The 17,048-nt window shown below is 40.3% G+C and overlaps 1 protein-coding gene across 1 annotated transcript in view; it reads right to left on the bottom strand.

The window, feature by feature from the left end:
* Window positions 1-16,728, bottom strand: part of kif5ab (kinesin family member 5A, b) — a 72,329-nt gene extending 55,601 nt beyond the window's left edge. Inside the window, exon 1 of the mRNA XM_008280737.1 lies at window positions 16,600-16,728. Coding sequence (XP_008278959.1) covers window positions 16,600-16,728 — 129 coding nt within the window. The remainder of the gene's footprint in view (window positions 1-16,599) is intronic.
* Window positions 16,729-17,048: the final 320 nt, after the last annotated feature.

Raw genomic sequence — 17,048 nt, 5'->3', positions numbered from 1 at the left:
AGAGAGAGAGAGAGAGAGAGAGAGAGAGAGACGGGGAGGGGGAGACCTTCCACATCATGTTTATCACTAAAGCATTATGTAAACCCATATTGCCACTGTTAAAAAAAAGCGTCACAATAATATTTCCTTAGCGCGTAGTGAACATGCTTTATAGGCGCTGTGTCCATCTGTGTTTGTTCGGCCTGACTAACAGTGCATATATCACATTAAGAGTCCCATCTGTCTCCTTTTGAGTAGTACAGTATGCATCCTGTGTGTATTTTGTGCTATTGAGGGGCGATGGATGCTCTGAATGAGTGCACTGCAGCAAGGAACTTTTGAGCAAAAGGGCTGTTTCACCCCAAGAAAGATGGAGAGACAGAGAAAGAGAGATTACATCTGAAGTGAAGCCATTAGAGGTAGCGTTCAAGGACTTGAAGAGTGAAGTGATGAGAGTTGAGCGAGGAAAGTGGAGTGGAAGAGCAGAGCAGGGGACTGGAAATGCAGAGAGGGCAAAAGAAAGCAGATGACCTAAAACCTGTGTCTGCACGTGAGATGGACCGTATGAGAGAAAAAAAATGCACTAAGAAAGAATGAGGAAAAAACAATACAGGCTGTTTTTCTGATTTGCCAAGTCCCTCAACCAGCAATCTGGCATCAGGGAGGAACTGAACAAGTCAGCCATCTAGCTGACTGTCTGGGATTAAGCAACTCACACAACCAAACAGACACACTGTGCTAACGAGGCTTGCATTGTAAGTCAGCCGGTTAATTAGCCAGCTAGCACTACTCAGCTATAAAGCCAGTTAACCCAGACATGCAGTCAACCACTCAGTCCAGCATATTTAGTCACACACTGGACAAGCTCTGGTGGTGATGGTGAATATAGTGACTGAGAGCAGTCTTGTCTCCTTCGAAAAACATGTCTGACAGGCCTAATTTTATGCACAGTGTACGTGTATATGTGTGTGTAGGCGGTGCAGGGAGGCATATGCTGTATATGTGTATAAAATTCACAGTAGCTGAATTTGTGCACGACCATCTCAACCACCCACAAACCCTGTGGAAATTCTCTGCCAGAAGCAGACACATTAGAGGGACTGTACATCTATCTGGCCAAACATATTTAGTCTTTCTGAGAGGCGCATGGCCTTTACAAGTCAAGTTTTCTTCAGTTTGCTTGACTCTGCTTAGTGTTTAGCATTTCTTTCATGACAAAGCTTTTTGTAGAATTTTTTGAGGGGGATTTTATGTCTTTACTATATAACTGAAAGTGGCACTGCAACGAACAGTTCTTTTCATTATCCATTCCCCTATGGGGATAACGCATTATTATTGCTATTATTGCTATAAAGATTAAACAAACAAGATTGATCGTGCTGGGAAATCATTAAAACAAAACACATGTTTGGGATTATAAATGGAAAAGTGTGGAAAAAGCAGAACAGGCTGCCGCACACTATGCACCATCTTGCATGATATTATTTTTGATTGGTCCTAACATGCTCGCCAATTGCCGTGCTTATGCCTTTTACTGTTACTTAATCTACGATAAGGAAAGTGACATTCTAGTCAGCACATGCATTTCTGCCCTTTGCATGAAAGGCATAGAGCCCAGGATGATGGTCTAAACCATGATTATTACTGCACCAGCAGTCTTGGATAAAATACACCAATAATCCCCTGCACCTCCTGCAAGTATTACAGACGGGCCCTGCTGCTACTCAACCTTCCAAATGACAAAGTCAACAGCAAGCTAAACACAAAATCCCAAAGCAGACAATTTTATCAGTGGCTTGAATAATACATTCTGTTACAGGCTTTAAAAGATGGATGCTCTTGTGGTTTGTGGTATTTGGTTTGTGGCGCTTATTTGTCATTTTGTGTACAAGAATTTCCCCTGCTGCAATAAGAACAGATTTGTCACAGATTTGATTGTATGATCAATAATGGATTATGTGAAGGGACAATAAAGGATAAAAACCCAAGAGGAAAAATTATTTGAAACTTTCGGGTACTTAGTCAAGCAGTCCAAAAGAAATGTAAGTTGTGAAATGTTATTTTACACCCACAAACAGAATGTGCCTTTTCAGCCTTCTTGTCAATTTGATCAAATGAAATAGTTGTCAATTTTTTTTCTCTGTCATTAGTCACTGCCTTATTTATGAGGTATAATCAACTCAAATACTAGCATTTGAGAGCATCAAAATTGACTTTTGATCAAGTAAGCAGAAAATCTCTCCAACTAACTAATCAGAGTGGAGTCACTGCTATTTGATTTTCACAACTGTTTTGAATTCTGTTTGACGAGCTGTTTTTTCAAAAGGTGCACTTCTCTCTATTCTATCAGAATTTAAGTCAGTGTGGATCACTTTTTTTTTTTAATTAAATGTTGTAGGAATACCTGTGTTACTGGATTTTTCAACCTACTTGACAGTGCATTAGTTCAGCATTTCACTGTCATTACCTTGAAAATAAAATTACTGATTTTTGTTTTCTTTTTTTTTTAAACACAGTAGCTTGTGATCCCTTCCAGTGTTGCCACAGTTAACACTGAAAAATCACCTGCCTCAAGTAAGAACATTTTAAATAAAGCTTCACCATGATATAGAAATTAGATGAGACTGATTATTTTAAGAAAGAGAAGAGAATCAAGATGTTTTTCCTCTTTTACTTCATAAGGAAAAGGTTTCTGTACTCAGCAAGAAGAAAAAAAAACAAAAAACATTTTATGCCACTCCCAAGAACTGTAGTTAAAAATCAGGCTGTATTACTGCAGAGCAAATGACAGTGAGTGGGAGCATTCCCACAACGACCTCCCACTTTACAGTCCCAGCTTTCCATAAAATAATTTGTACGTGACAGAGTATGGAGACAGTCTGGCAAAATCCAAGCTCCAATTTTATGCATTTTCTATTCAACTTCCCTAATAAGCTGAACTGTGTAGCTGTTGTTTTCAAGTGCTGAAAGCACAGCTGCAGGTACAAACTAGCTCCCCATCAGAACTGATTAGGACTGACTCTGTTCCCAATGAGCCATTTGTAACACTACACAGTAAACACATGCAAACCCTACTAAATAACAGAAAGGGAGGGTGGAATCATGATGCGTTCTTCATCGGGGTGAATAAAACGAGTTAGTTATGTAAGCTGGATGAAAAACAGCCCATTGCCAATCATTTGTTCTGCCGGCTCCACTGTTAAAGCGCTAATCTGTTTTCTGCACTGCATAAATATGATAATAGCACACATGTACTGGACATTCTGTAAGCTCTCTATCTTGCATGTCCATCTCTCCGCCAGGCCTGTCAGCCCACCCAGGTACAGACACATTCACTTGTTTGTCTGCTTGTATAATTTAACAGATGTCTTTTCAATTATGTGAGTGGATGCTGATTTACTGCTGGATGCTGGAATGGGAAGTAAAGAGTGTACAGACGCAAGCGCCTAAGCGTGGTTGTTTGTGTGTGTTTGTGTCCACATGCATGGGTGCAAATAACACATCCAATTATGCATGTACATGCAGAGATTGTTCATGGCCCTCAGCTTTATGTGCCATGTCAAACACCCACATAGCCTGTCCAGCCTGCACCCTGCTGCTGTCTGCCAGAAGACAAGGAGGCAGTGGATTGCAGTCAGGGTGAGAGAGACCAAGACAAGTAATATTGGGAAAACAACAGAGAGACACAAAGAGAGAGTTAAAAACTGCAATAATAAACAGAAGCTGTAAGAATCATTGGTGAAGGGCAAAGAATCGCCAATTAAGCACAAGACTGAGCAGAACCGAATCAAAACAAGAAGACAATTACCAGAGAAGAGTGAAGAAAGAAGAAAAATCAAAAAAGAGAGGCTTAGAGTGAAATACAATCAAGATTGTACATCACAGAGGGAAGAGGTGGGAAACATACAACAAGAAAGACAATCAACTGCAGGCAAGAATAAGAGCTAACAAGAGATGGAAAAAGAAAAAAGAGAGGGATGAAGGATTGCAGCAGCAGCTGCTGAATTTAGATGGGGATCTGATGGTAGATAGTGGTGAGGACCCTGGGGACTGTAGAAGCTCTTCACCAACCAGAGGGCATGGCAGGGGTCTCACATACCAATATTGCACCTAAACACAGCATACATCATATGGAGAAATATTTTGTCACTGTTGTCATCAGCACGCGCATGTGCGCCAAGAGCAACCCTGAACCCACAAAGGCCACCCACAAACCAAATCCTGATTTAACCCCTGCTTTTATATGGTATAGGCTGCAGGTGGAGATGGATTCAGAGAAAAGTCATCGCTTTCTGCAGCAGCTGTTTCCAGTGAAAAAAAATCTCTAAAACTCACTGTGCCACAGCTGACCAGCTCCAGTCAGTAGACAGGCAAAGTTAGCAAGTAGCAGGTGGACACAGTCGAGCATTAAGCTGCTAGAAAAGACAGATATTCCCTCAGGAGTTTGGTAAAATAATCTGAAATCAGAGTGAAAACTACACACTCACATATTTTTCTATTTATCTGTGGACACAAACACAACTTAAAATGTATGCATGATTAAACACACAGTTTACCTTCAATCTATAGGCAACTGTATGCTACAGGTTCATTTTATCTTTAAAGGTGATAATATGCCAGGATTTGTGTTTACTTTTTTCAGCCTTTTGCCCACAAGCACCTAATAAATCTGTTATTGCAGGTTTAAGAATTAAATAGGCTTATAGAATATAATTAGAGGTATTCTGTAAAGCTTTAGACTCTGTAATGAGTGGGTTCATAACTCTGTTCTTGTAAAGAAGCAACACAGAATACATTCCAACTGCCAGTTCCAAAATATTCAACTGACTGCACCAAGTAACAAACATCACACCATGTCAGGACAGTTGAGAAAGAAAATGATGTAGCTGTAAATACACAGTGCACTGAACTCTGCATTGCAGGAAAACTCCACGGGGTTTGGGTCATGACTACAACAAATCAGTCGGTTACAAAACCAACAATGACAACTGATGGGACGGAAGCAGCAAACAGCACTTTCCCATGTCAAAGTCACATGCCTCATTGCATCGTGCCTCCCGTCCACCTCGACCTCTTCCCTGAGAGGTTTTCCAGCTCTGTAATTTGGTCATGCTACATCAACCTTTTGCTTCTGACAGACGGTACGCATTACTCACACTGCCAAAGAAGGTCGTTTGCCAGGAAACAGTTTAAAGTGTCTGATCAGTTGACCAGCGCCTTCATTTGTCCGACAAGCACAGTTTCAAAGATGCAGCGACAATTTCTGCAAGAAAAAGCTAACAACAGAAATCAACACCCTTTGCATATGGCGGATTTGTAGTGACTGCCAATGCTTGCAAGCAAGGAAACAATACTTTCCAACACATGCACATAATTTAGGATGTCATTCAGGGAGGTCTTATTCTTGTCGCAGCCTTCCTCCCCGTCAAGTTTCACACTTCAAGTCCCTCCCACTAACCACAGATACAAAGCTGAATATTTTAAAGAAAGTGTGGGATGAGATGATAAGAAGATAAGGCATGTGTTGTTCCTCCTCCAGCACATTGGTGGGCTGACAGTCAGGCAGACGGTTGCTTTTTTTTTTCTTGCATCATGGCTCGTTTGCAATTGTATGGTGTTGGTGTGTGAGCTCAACTGAGGATAGAGGCAAAGGCTCTCTTATCAGAGTCTGCGTGTGAGAGTGTGTCTGTCTCTATATCAGTCTTACCCACAAACTCATCAACTCTCCTCTTTCTCTCCTCACACAAACGCACATAGAACCACAGCGAGACTGACGGGAGAGAGCAGTTCAGGCTGCCAGTGTCGGCCTCATCCGTCAAGCTAATCAGGCTTCGAGCCCCAGATAACAGCATCATTAGCGGTTCTCTCGACAACACAAAATTCCTCACAACTGCAAAAGCTCCAGTCACACAATATTACCAAACATTACTGTATTTCCTAATTCACTCTGCTGACAAGCCCTCGCAGAGTCGGTTGGCAAAGTGCCTTGAGGGCAAAGCAGCTCAGTGCCTCATATATACAGTAGTGAAGTATGAATGCTGAGATCCAGTGGTGGTGATTTATTTTTGAGTTGTCTTGCAGCTATCTTGTACTTATCACAGCAAATTTTGTAGCGATTTTACTTAATCACTAGCTCAGGGAACCGTGGTTTACCACCACCCAGCATTACATTGTTAACACTCATTTAATAATTTCACTTATTTTCCTGCGTCAACTTGTTTATTAAAGATCCACGCATAGAAGTAGAGCAATTAGTCGCCCATCAAAGTGAACTACTCTGCATAATTTATCAGGATAAGTGAGTGGGAAACAGGAGACAGGAGTAGAGAAGAGAGAGAAGGAAAGATTGGGCTATATTCGCTGAGATTCAGACCAAAAAATAGGAACAGCAGCCCCCCTATGGACAGAGGTGGAGTGAGAAAAAGGAGGGATTTGGAACCCCATCAACATCATATTGAAAAGAGCTAGACAGAGTAAATGATTGTAAGAATGACAACCATGACAGATGAAGACAAGAGCTAGAAATGTACAGAAATTATATAGAGATAGAGAAAAGACAAAACAAAGCAATAAAATACTCAAAGTATCTAAGCAGATGTTTCATCTTGTTTAAGTACATCTAGAAAATGATATCTTTCATTGCATTTTATGGTATTGAAACATCTATCACAGCTATATCTGCCAGCCTGTCTCTATGGTACACATCTAAATGTGTTGGAGAAGTAACATAGCTTTCATTGTACCAGCACATTCGAATTACAATTAGAATTAGAATAGAATACAACTTTATTAATCCCTTCTGTACAAGACCTCAGGGAAATTGCTACACCAAAAAACAACACAACACCAACATAAAATCAGCAACAAAACAACAGCATTCAAAATTCAAATCAAATCAAATCAAATCAAAATCAAAATCAAAATCAAATCAGCATTCAAATTCAGTATACAATATACACATACATGTAACATATTGCACAGTCTGGTGATAGAGCATGATGCTCTATCTCACCCAATGTCCTCACTCCTCAGCCCTCCATATGTGTATTTTCGTCTAGTTTTCTGTCACATTAAAATACTTGCATGGTTGCCTTTAAAGGAGGGATTCATTTTATCGTCTTTTAAGATTAACTTGACCGTGCAAGCAATAGGGTGTGGTTATAACAATTTTTGCACATTATTTGAAGAAGACACTGCTCCTTTTTGTTCCCAATTTTAACATTACATAAATGTATGTTTATGTAAAGGTGCTGAGACATCAACAAAGACTTTTGTGCAATTGCAGATTTGCATAGTTGTTATACTATATCTGTTCCACAAACAATGACATGTAGGTTATGTTGCCAGCTCAGCTATCAAATTACCAAGCTATGTGTGTCTGCGTATGTGGTTTAATGACTATTTTTATATTTCTAGGATCATTATTGCTGGACATACATGTTCCAGAACAGTTCTTTCTTTCTCTGTTACCAGAATAAATCAGTTCAACTAGGAATCCTGCTCTGTGATGCCTTCACGTTACAAAACGCAATATCATACCTGTTACAGAGTATTAGAAACTGTCACACACTGAAAGATGGCGTCAAATTCTTGTTCAAGTTCATAATGTTCTCATTTTGGATTTGACAGTTGAACTTTAAAACCATTCTGTGTACTTGAAATAGCAGTTGCCTACACAATCTCAGCTCATAGTGTAGGGGAAACAGTTAGGCTGGCTTTGACATTAATAAATGTGCACCATTAAAGCTGCACTAATTAACACGCTGCATCTCTATATCTCATGGTGACGACAAGGCTCAGGTCATAGCAGTCCCAAACATAACAACCTTTGCAGACAACCTGTCGTTTTCCAACATTGCAAGTTTTTTTGTGGGTCAGTTAAAAAAGATATAGACCGATGTGTTGATTTGTCAAATGTTTCTAGCCTCTGCTAACTAGCTACTGGCTGTAGATTAATTGTATGGACATCAAAGTGGCATTGATCTTCTTACTTAAGTCTCTGTGAGAAAGCAAATAATTATTTTAAAGTCTTTGAAATCTTTAAAGTGCAGAAAAAAATGGTTCTTTGAGTATTAACAGTTCTATGACAACATGTGATAAGACCAATTGTCAATCACAGTTTGACAGTTTTCAATTATTATATTTAGGCAAAGTTCTTGTATATCTGGTTATGTCAGAAAAAAAATAAAAAATGGAGAAAAAAAAAGGTGACAACTCTTCCTGGCACTGTTAAATAAGAGAAAAAGATTTTATAGAAATGTGTACATTTCTTGAAGCAAGATATTGATTTATTTTGGCATTGGCATTAAAACTTAGGTACTGTATTGGCTCTAGGATCACAAAAATTTCAGATAATTCTACCTACCCCACTTTATTGTATGGAGAAGAACTAAGCACACACTGAGCAGAGCCCAGAGCGACCTCTAACAGCAAAGCACACAAAAACAACCAAACAGACTGAATTGCAGATACTGCAGACTGACAGAGAAAATAAAAGAGACTGAAAGAGAGGGAGAGGAAGGTAAAGAGCTGGAGGAGGAGAGGAAACACTTGCTAGAGATTACAAAGCTGCCTCATGATCGAGGTGACACTCGACTGTTCCAGTGCTTGCCTGCAATGTCACTTTTATTGGGCACCTAGCCTCCACATGCTTTCCATATATGTTATATAATTAATTATATAATAATATAAATCCCACAGAAAACAGGAATAAACCTTGAGGAACAAAATGGTTGTTTAACATGAACTGATATCAGTGACCTCAACCTGGAAGCACAAGATCTGATCACAATTCCAGACAGTCTGAGAGCCTATATTAGCTGTCCTTCCTTGCAAAGGGAATATTTGATTGCAAAGGATATGTCTAAGGTCTTGTGGCCTCACAGTCTTTATCTCCCTTTCAGCCAACAGCCACCTGCTTTCAGCTCATCCTGTGTGTAAGTAAATGCAGTCAAAATTAATTCACATAGGGTACATGATTGCTCCTGACGGCAGCTTTGTCTCTGTCTGCACTGCTTCAGCAAACCAGGGGGAAAAGCCAAACACATTTGGCAGTTAATGCCAAAAAAAATCTTGTTTTTCAGAAAGCAAGCGCACTTTACAAAAGCACTGTGGTTAAACATGAAGATAGCTCGAAATGTGTTAAGTAATTCAATCAAGCAGAGAATAAACAGTGCATCAATTTATCACATATTTATCTTGCAAAAAAAGGACATTCTGTCATCATTTGGCTGAGAAATAAATTTCACACAACAACTGCACTAATGCCCTGCACTTCTTGAAAGTGAGGCCATGTTCACAAAGAAACATTTTAACCAAGCAATTGATCCTTCTCTGCCAGTAATTCAATTAGTACAGAAACCCGTAAGCCAACTGCATTGACTGAATTTAGGCGAGAAATAATGTTCCAATTTAATGATAATGCAGCCAACTTATAATGCAACAACCGCAGACATTTCTAACTCTGTGCCAAATTGAAATTGAGATTTTGTGTGGTCCTGGTCCACTGTGACTGATCCTCAAAAGTACAAATGCCAGAGGAAGACATGTGCAGTGATCTACCAACTACACCAGTGAGCTGTATCATATCATTATTATATTATATATTACATTAATGACCACATGTGGCAGAAAATGAATAATAAATTAGATCATGAAAGGGGAGAATGAAGGATGCTGTAGAAATGTAGCAACATAAGCGCACATTTCTATCAACTTGTGTGCACTGCCGGCAATTATTAAGTCCAGTGAAGCTGTGGGAGTAGCTGGGCATGAAGCAATCCAAGAACTAGTGAGCAATGATTTAAATTTGCTGTAAAAAATTAATTAATTAAGCAAAAATCAACAACATGGTTATGGGGATTTTCTCTGTAATTTAGCCACAACTAATGACGGAGCCATGCAGTGAGGTAATTTGGATAATAAAAGGCCTCCAGGAAAAAATAACGGTGGTTGGTATTAAGAGTTTGCATAAAATGGAATTAATTTGAAACTCTGGGAGACGGGAGCAAAAGAGCAAATAAATTGCTGTTGTGATTATGGACACACCTACTGGGAGACATAAAGAAACAGCATCATGGAGCAGTAGCCCAGAGTGAAGTGTTTTTTAAAGTCTGGGCTGGGACCAATTCTTGGCCATGCAAAGATTAAAATAAGCCTGAAATTTATGTTTGCTAAGATTTTCCAAGCCTCTTTTATGCAATGCTGTTTGAATAAAATCCTAAAATCGGGGTAAATTAGATTAACGTTGATCAGAAACAGTAAAAGAAGATGCGCTTTAAAGCACGGCTCCCCTGGGGGAAAATAAATAAATAAATAAATCAGTGATCTGGAGTAGATGTCGGTGTTCTCAAATGTCAGTTCAATAAACTGAACTGTGATTAATTGCAGGAAACAGACGGCCTTGGCATGCAGTGGGCTGGGATGCTCCTTTCCTCTCTCCGGGATTTTCTTGCTGCTCTATTACCAAGCTAATATAGCACCAACTGCTCGGGGTCTTTGGATGTGCAAACACGTGTGCAAGCATGTGCGGTTGGTTACGATGTGCTGCCCACAGACGCTGAGGGCAGACATGGAGACCAGGCAGCATCCTGGGCAGGGCTGTGGCTAATGAGAGGAGGATGGTCCATTAACACTCCCCAGAGCTAAGAACCTGGTAGTCACAGCCTTCTTCTGTCATACGGGAAGAGAAATGGGAGGGAAACGTGTTGCCGAACTGGCATGAGCTTATCTAACCCTGGCACGCGTGCACACCGAGTAAAAATAAAGATGAGCTGAAGGAACAGGAAGCTAATATCCTGTTGAGTGTGACTGCTGACTAAATTGGTGTCAGTATAATGTTAATATTGAGGAAAAGAGGAGAGGGAGAGCTGGCAGTCCCTGTTGGTACAGGGCACATACTTAAGGTCTGACATTGTAAAAAAGGACAAGTTAGCCTTCAGTGGGGTTTCAAATATTAAATTGAATTGAATTGATTCGATCTATTGAAGAAGAAGTCTGTTTCTCATTTTGTACATTCTCATATTTTCGCAGGTTAGCATGAAAACTTCACCAAAGTTTCTTGATCCCTGAATATTTTGGCGCCTGATTGACAGGAGACTCTTCCCTGTTGACACCATTAAAGCCCGCTTGGAGCGTCTCACGAAATTAATGAGATGACAGACGAGACTGAGCTTCTCCTCTCACATCTTCCCAAAAACTGCTGCTGAGTCACGAAGAAATGAGCAGCGGAATTATTACACCATGAAATACAGCTAGACAGTGAAAAATGCAGCATTTATTGAGAAAGAGAACGGTGGGGGAAAAAAGTGAGAGAGGGTAAGAAGAAGAAGAACAAGTCTGATCCCAAGTGGTAGCTGCTCAGATGCTGGTGTCCAACAGGAGAAATGAGTGCAGATCCTGACCCTACACAGCAATCCCATTACACTGCCTAATTGGATAGGCTGTGTGCACTGCAGTGGTAGAATTAGAGCACTAAAGTGTGCACAGGGGTGAGAGAGCAGGGGGAGCCCTCAGACCTCCATTTGTGAGTCTGTTTGGTTTGCAGACAGTTAAAGCTATTGTGAAGAAATATCCTTGAGGTGAAACGGCTTCAGTGGAACTATAAATAACAAAAGGTATGAGGCAGGTAGATGACTTTACGCGGCGCCCGACATGCACTGTCAACAGTTTGTTTCAACAGCAGCTGTTTCCTCCTCCTATTTTCTACCACAGGGCCTCATCAAGAAAGGGATGGAAGAAAAAAGAATCATCTCTCAGCTGAGGACGGCAGGAGAAGAGCCACAGCCCTTCAGAAATCAGACTTACCAGCATCCTAGAAGCCGAGTGGCCGCTGATGGTTAATCAGTTCATGTTTAACTACATTACATGCCTGTTTTCTGCAGTGGCATACCATATAACCCTAATTTAAAGCCTTAGGAGAGAATAAGCACCATCCTGTGGAAAGAGCAAAGCCCAAATGACAACAGAGAGCTCAAGTGCAGAATATCCTCTATCTCTTTGAACCCTGCGAGACTGATAATCCTCTATTCATCCTAAAAATGTAAACAAGGTGTATTTCACTGCTATGAATACAGGAGCAACGGGAATTTCTATAGTAGGCTTGTAAGCGCACAAGGGTAGAGCAGCCACGGAAAGGTAATCCATAGAGTTATAAATGGCGTGCAGAAAATAGAGAATCAATAGTTCTTTAATGTGAACATTTCAATTGGTTTCATATAACTACAACAATCAGATTGCTCTATATAATGGTGTCAGGGAGATCATTGCAGAGGTCAAGAGCCTGATATAATGAATGTTTTATACTATGCTTAAAACAGATACACAGATTGATTAACCAAACAGAGAAGAGAATTTTCTTGTTATTTACTCAATTTTAGTCCAAAACGAAATCAGTGTGGCCTTGCTCTGGGATGCTGGCTCATTAAATTGTTCCACTAATCTTGGAAAGCAACGGCCTTGATATAAAGGGACCCTCAGAGACACATTGACCTTCCGTTTTAGAGACACTGCGGGGTAAATCCACTGTGGCAGTATTTCCTTTTTCTTACTTAAAAATTCTTAGAAATGGAGATCTAATAATGTGTGTTAACAAGTTGTGTCATCCTCCCCAACCTCCTTCAGTTAAGCTGAGACCAATTACAGCCAAAAATACCCACAAGTGTGTTCAACAATGGCAGCCAAACCAACCATAACATTTCTTCATTTTGGACAAAGCATATGAAAATGATGCTGTTTATCCTCTCGAGCGCGAGCAAGGCTCTTAAAGCGCTTGCGGCTAAAGATTAATATGATATGACAAAAAAAAAGGCATGAATCACACAGGTCTGAAATAGCAGTTACTTCATACAGACTCCTCACTCATATCTTATCATCATACGCCGCCAACGGTATGATGCATACATGAATGCCATACATTTTTAATAAGGCTATGTTATGGACAGCTAATACGCCACAAGCATGTGACATCCATATGTCACTGTCAGAGAACAAGAGTGAAAAAATTCCCATATCTTTCTGCCTCTGAGGCTGCCATGATTATTTATTTATTCATGGAACTGAAAGCGCGATTCATCGCGGCAGTCTTTTTTGGCTGCCAGAAGATTAGGAGGGACAATCTGGCCCTAGTGACGGCACATTATTCCGGACAGTGAAATACTAGAGACAGCTGTGTCACTCCAGTGTGAGGCAAACACAAAGGCCATGCCTTAGGGTAGTATATGCTGAGTAATTATTACTGTCACTCTGCCACAGAGCCCTGTGGGGCTCCACAGGTGGCCATGAGGTGAAGATGAAAACAGACATAAGGAACAAACTATTAGTAATAAACACATTCAGTTTTGCATCACGCTGGTAGAGGATGTGACACACCGCTACTGCTATGCTAGTGTTGTCAAAGCTAGTCAAGGCAAAAGTGATGTTGATAAAATCTGAAAGTGTGATTGTATTTGATCACCACTAGAATGCACAATCTACAGTACACGATCCCATGTCATGTTCTACTGCTGGTTTCAGACTTTAACCAGTGGCTCAGCGATGCACAATTATCAAACTCTGTCTTCTTGTGTTGTATGCTGCAGATGATATAATCAAGGAAACACTACTTTACATACCTCCTGCTGTCCTGCTGCTCTACATTTCAGAGGAATGTCATTGATTTCTCACCTCTAATGCCAAACAAATGCTGCACATATGACCTTCTGTTATGGCACAAAAGTCACCTAACCTGGGGTTAAATGCACCTGCCCAGCACCAAAAGGCAGACAGACACACTATAAGGTAAACACTGTGAAACACAGAGGAGTTGGACCAAAACATTAGGAATTCATCAGGTGGCCAGAAACACAGTTCCCACCGAATGCTAATGTTTATACATGTTTGCTGAATGTCAATTGGCAACTTCCACAGCACAAATCAATTATCATTTAAACAAGATTATTTAATGTTTGACAGAGGAAATAAATAAGGACATCTTTCTCCCTCAAGTGAAGGTTGAATTTGTGAGCTACATGGTTAGAGTAGCAAATCAAACAAGTTGATGAAAAGTTTTAATGATTGCTTGGTCATTTGTTGTCTCTGTCAGGTTCTAACTGCAAATGTAGTTTTTACATTGACAGATGCTCCTGTCAAAGGGGTGAGATCATTAAAATTGACATCTAACTTTGAGTCACTGTTTTTTTTTTTGTTTTTTTGCACATGCTGTCAGACTTTTAAATGTTTTGAGGCCCCAGAGAGGTTTCCTTCGTCGATTCAGAGCACACCAACACACTACTTTCTCCCATCTTAATCTCTCCAAGTTTCGTCCTGCCTGCCATCCAGGTGCAGCCAAACCATCAGTCAACAGCTCAAATCATTGCCTCTGTCAGTTAACAAGTTCTGGAAGGAGGCTTCCTCGAGCAGACAAATGTGAGGCCATCAGCACTGCCCAGATGCAAATTGTTTTTATCAGCCACCAAAGTGCGAGTGCTTAGTTGTTGCTACAGGGTCCTTGCAGCCTGCCTGTTTGCCTGTCGGCCTGATATTTTAAATCCTGATCTAATCTGACGGCCACAGCATTTCAACTCTCAGGAGATTTTTTTTTTTACAATTTCTTCTGAAAGTACTTCACAGATACCAATGAACCACTACAAAAGAAACAACAACAAAAAACACACTCTAAATATATTTGCACACCTGAAAAAAACTCCTCAACACACACATCTCTGAAGTAATTATGCTCAGAAAGATGAAAACTGCACACATGCTCTTGAGATTACATTCATTCTGAACAGAAGGAAACTGAGGGGTGGTTAGCACATGAAATGACTGTAAGTATGAGAAGAGAACTGCATGTTTCTGCTTCCCGACATTACCAGTTTTGAAGGCTCCTGCTGCCAGAAATACTGGTAGGGAATAACAGCAGGTTCTTTGCATAGTGACGGATGACAATTCTCTCAACAGGGCAATGTATGATTCTACTTCAACTCTACACAAACTGCTTCAAACGTCATCATCTGTACACTCACAAGAAGTACGCATTTCCTCTGTTTGACACATTCTAGCCTGAATGAAAAGCAAGCAGTGGCATCAAATAAATAATTCAATAACATGACTCACATCTTTTGTAAAATTAAAAACTGAAACACACAAGTTTGAAATAACTTCATCATCTGTAAGAACATTTGAATTACTTTTTCATTCTTCTGTGGTCCTCCAACACACCCGGAATACATTTAAATACAGTTACTAAGATTGATGTGAGAATGAATGATTTCAAGTCGTTGTATTGCCAACCTCCCATATCCTGAAAAGCATGAAAATCATGTGATAATGAGCATTCAGTCTGTTAGAGACATCCTGCTGCTACAACCAAGATATGCAAGACAGTCATGCAGAGACATCCACCCCAACACAGCAGTGTTGCATTTTAATACATGTGTGCGTGTGTGCATATGTTTGTGTACAACAGAGTAAGCCGATAGGGATTTTCTGCTGTCTTCATCATCACTTGAAGTCAACCCTCAGGCCAAATGGGTGTGGATTTCACTCTCTCACATTCTCTGTGTCTGTGTGTGTGTGTGTGTGTGTGTGTGTGTGTGTGCGTGTGTGTGCATATTCTGGTAGAAAGCTGAAGCTGTAATATGGGTTTGCAATGAATTTGCATAGGTACATACTCCATTATCAACATGCATATCCATTTCTGTATTGTATTTATACATACATGTATGTGTGTGTGTGTGTTGGCCTTGGCCCAGATGTGTTTCACAGCTAAATAACAAAAACATTTGCATTTAGAGCACTTTAATCCTCCTCCTGCGTGCCAGTAATTTTGCTAAAATGTCATTGGTGAAGGGATCACAATCACACCGTTAACCTCCGCCTCAGGTATGCATCCATCAGACTGATAAACATTTTACAGCTTTATTCATTTTCATTACTGCTCCAGCGCAATGAGAGTAATCTTCAGCTTCTACTCAGTTTGTATTGAGACCAAGCCAAAATCCATTTACTGAACAGAAGCAACCCACAGAGCACAATTATGACTCTCATTAGATTTGCACCACCTGATAATTCACTGATGCATTGAAGGCTGATTGCATGATTCATCAACAAGGAGATCAATCAATCCTGCACAATTCTCTGTGACAAAAATCCAGCAGATCAATATAGAGAAGGAACAAATAATGAACCTGTGTGACATCTCAAAGGTGGGGCCCAGATGCATTTTCAGCTTTTTATATTGTTTTAATTTTATCACAGTGCTTGCAAAGCTGAAGCTTGTGGAGTTTGGATGCTGCAAATCATCCAAAAACAACAAATTCAATGGTCATTCATCATTTTGATCTGGGCTTTTTTTTTTTTTTCTTGCTGTGAGGCTTAGTCTAATGACAGAATTTGGTTGCCTTCTAATAGCAGCAGCACACACCTGAATGATGCAGCAAGCTCATGCCTATATCGATTGCATTGATAGAGGCTATACTTAGTTTGAACCCTGTCAGTAGCCTTAAGGCTTCCAGTTCTTAGTCTGGCCAGTATCTGATGTGTGCATAAGATGATAAGTGTTACCCCTGTCGTTCACCAACTGCGTGGATAGATGACAAAAAAAACACAAAAAAAAGCCACGGATCTTTCGAGATAACTTACCCCGAGGATGACAGTGTCTTCTCCCTGAAATATTGGGATGAACTTATCTCCGCGGATAATTTCGGACTGGTTCAGTGGACGAAATCGACACAACACCTTGATATTGCATTCAGCGTTGGCATCAGCCATTGTGGGAGAAAAACAGTGAATGCGCTTCCAGAAAATCAAGAGAATTTTCTAAATTATCAAAAATAATAATAAAATATTCCCTGCGCAAGCTTTTTTTTCTCCGAAAGCGCCTTGGACGCAGACTGAAACCACCGGTTAGACCCACATGCAAAGCGACAGTGGCAGGCGAAGCATTGGGAAGGACGGAAAACTACGAGTTTTGGGATCCAAAATCATTGGAAAAAATCTAGAATCAAGACAAAAAAAGAAGCAGTTTGAGAGCGGTTGTTGTTTAAAATGCTCTCAAGCCAAACTCAGGTGCACTCAAGCGGTGAGGAACA

Source organism: Stegastes partitus, unplaced genomic scaffold, assembly GCF_000690725.1.
Source record: "Stegastes partitus isolate 25-593 unplaced genomic scaffold, Stegastes_partitus-1.0.2 Scaffold208, whole genome shotgun sequence".
Lineage (NCBI taxonomy): Eukaryota > Metazoa > Chordata > Actinopteri > Pomacentridae > Stegastes > Stegastes partitus.
The sequence above is the reverse complement of the archived record's forward strand: the minus strand, read 5'-3'. Positions and strand labels throughout refer to the sequence as shown.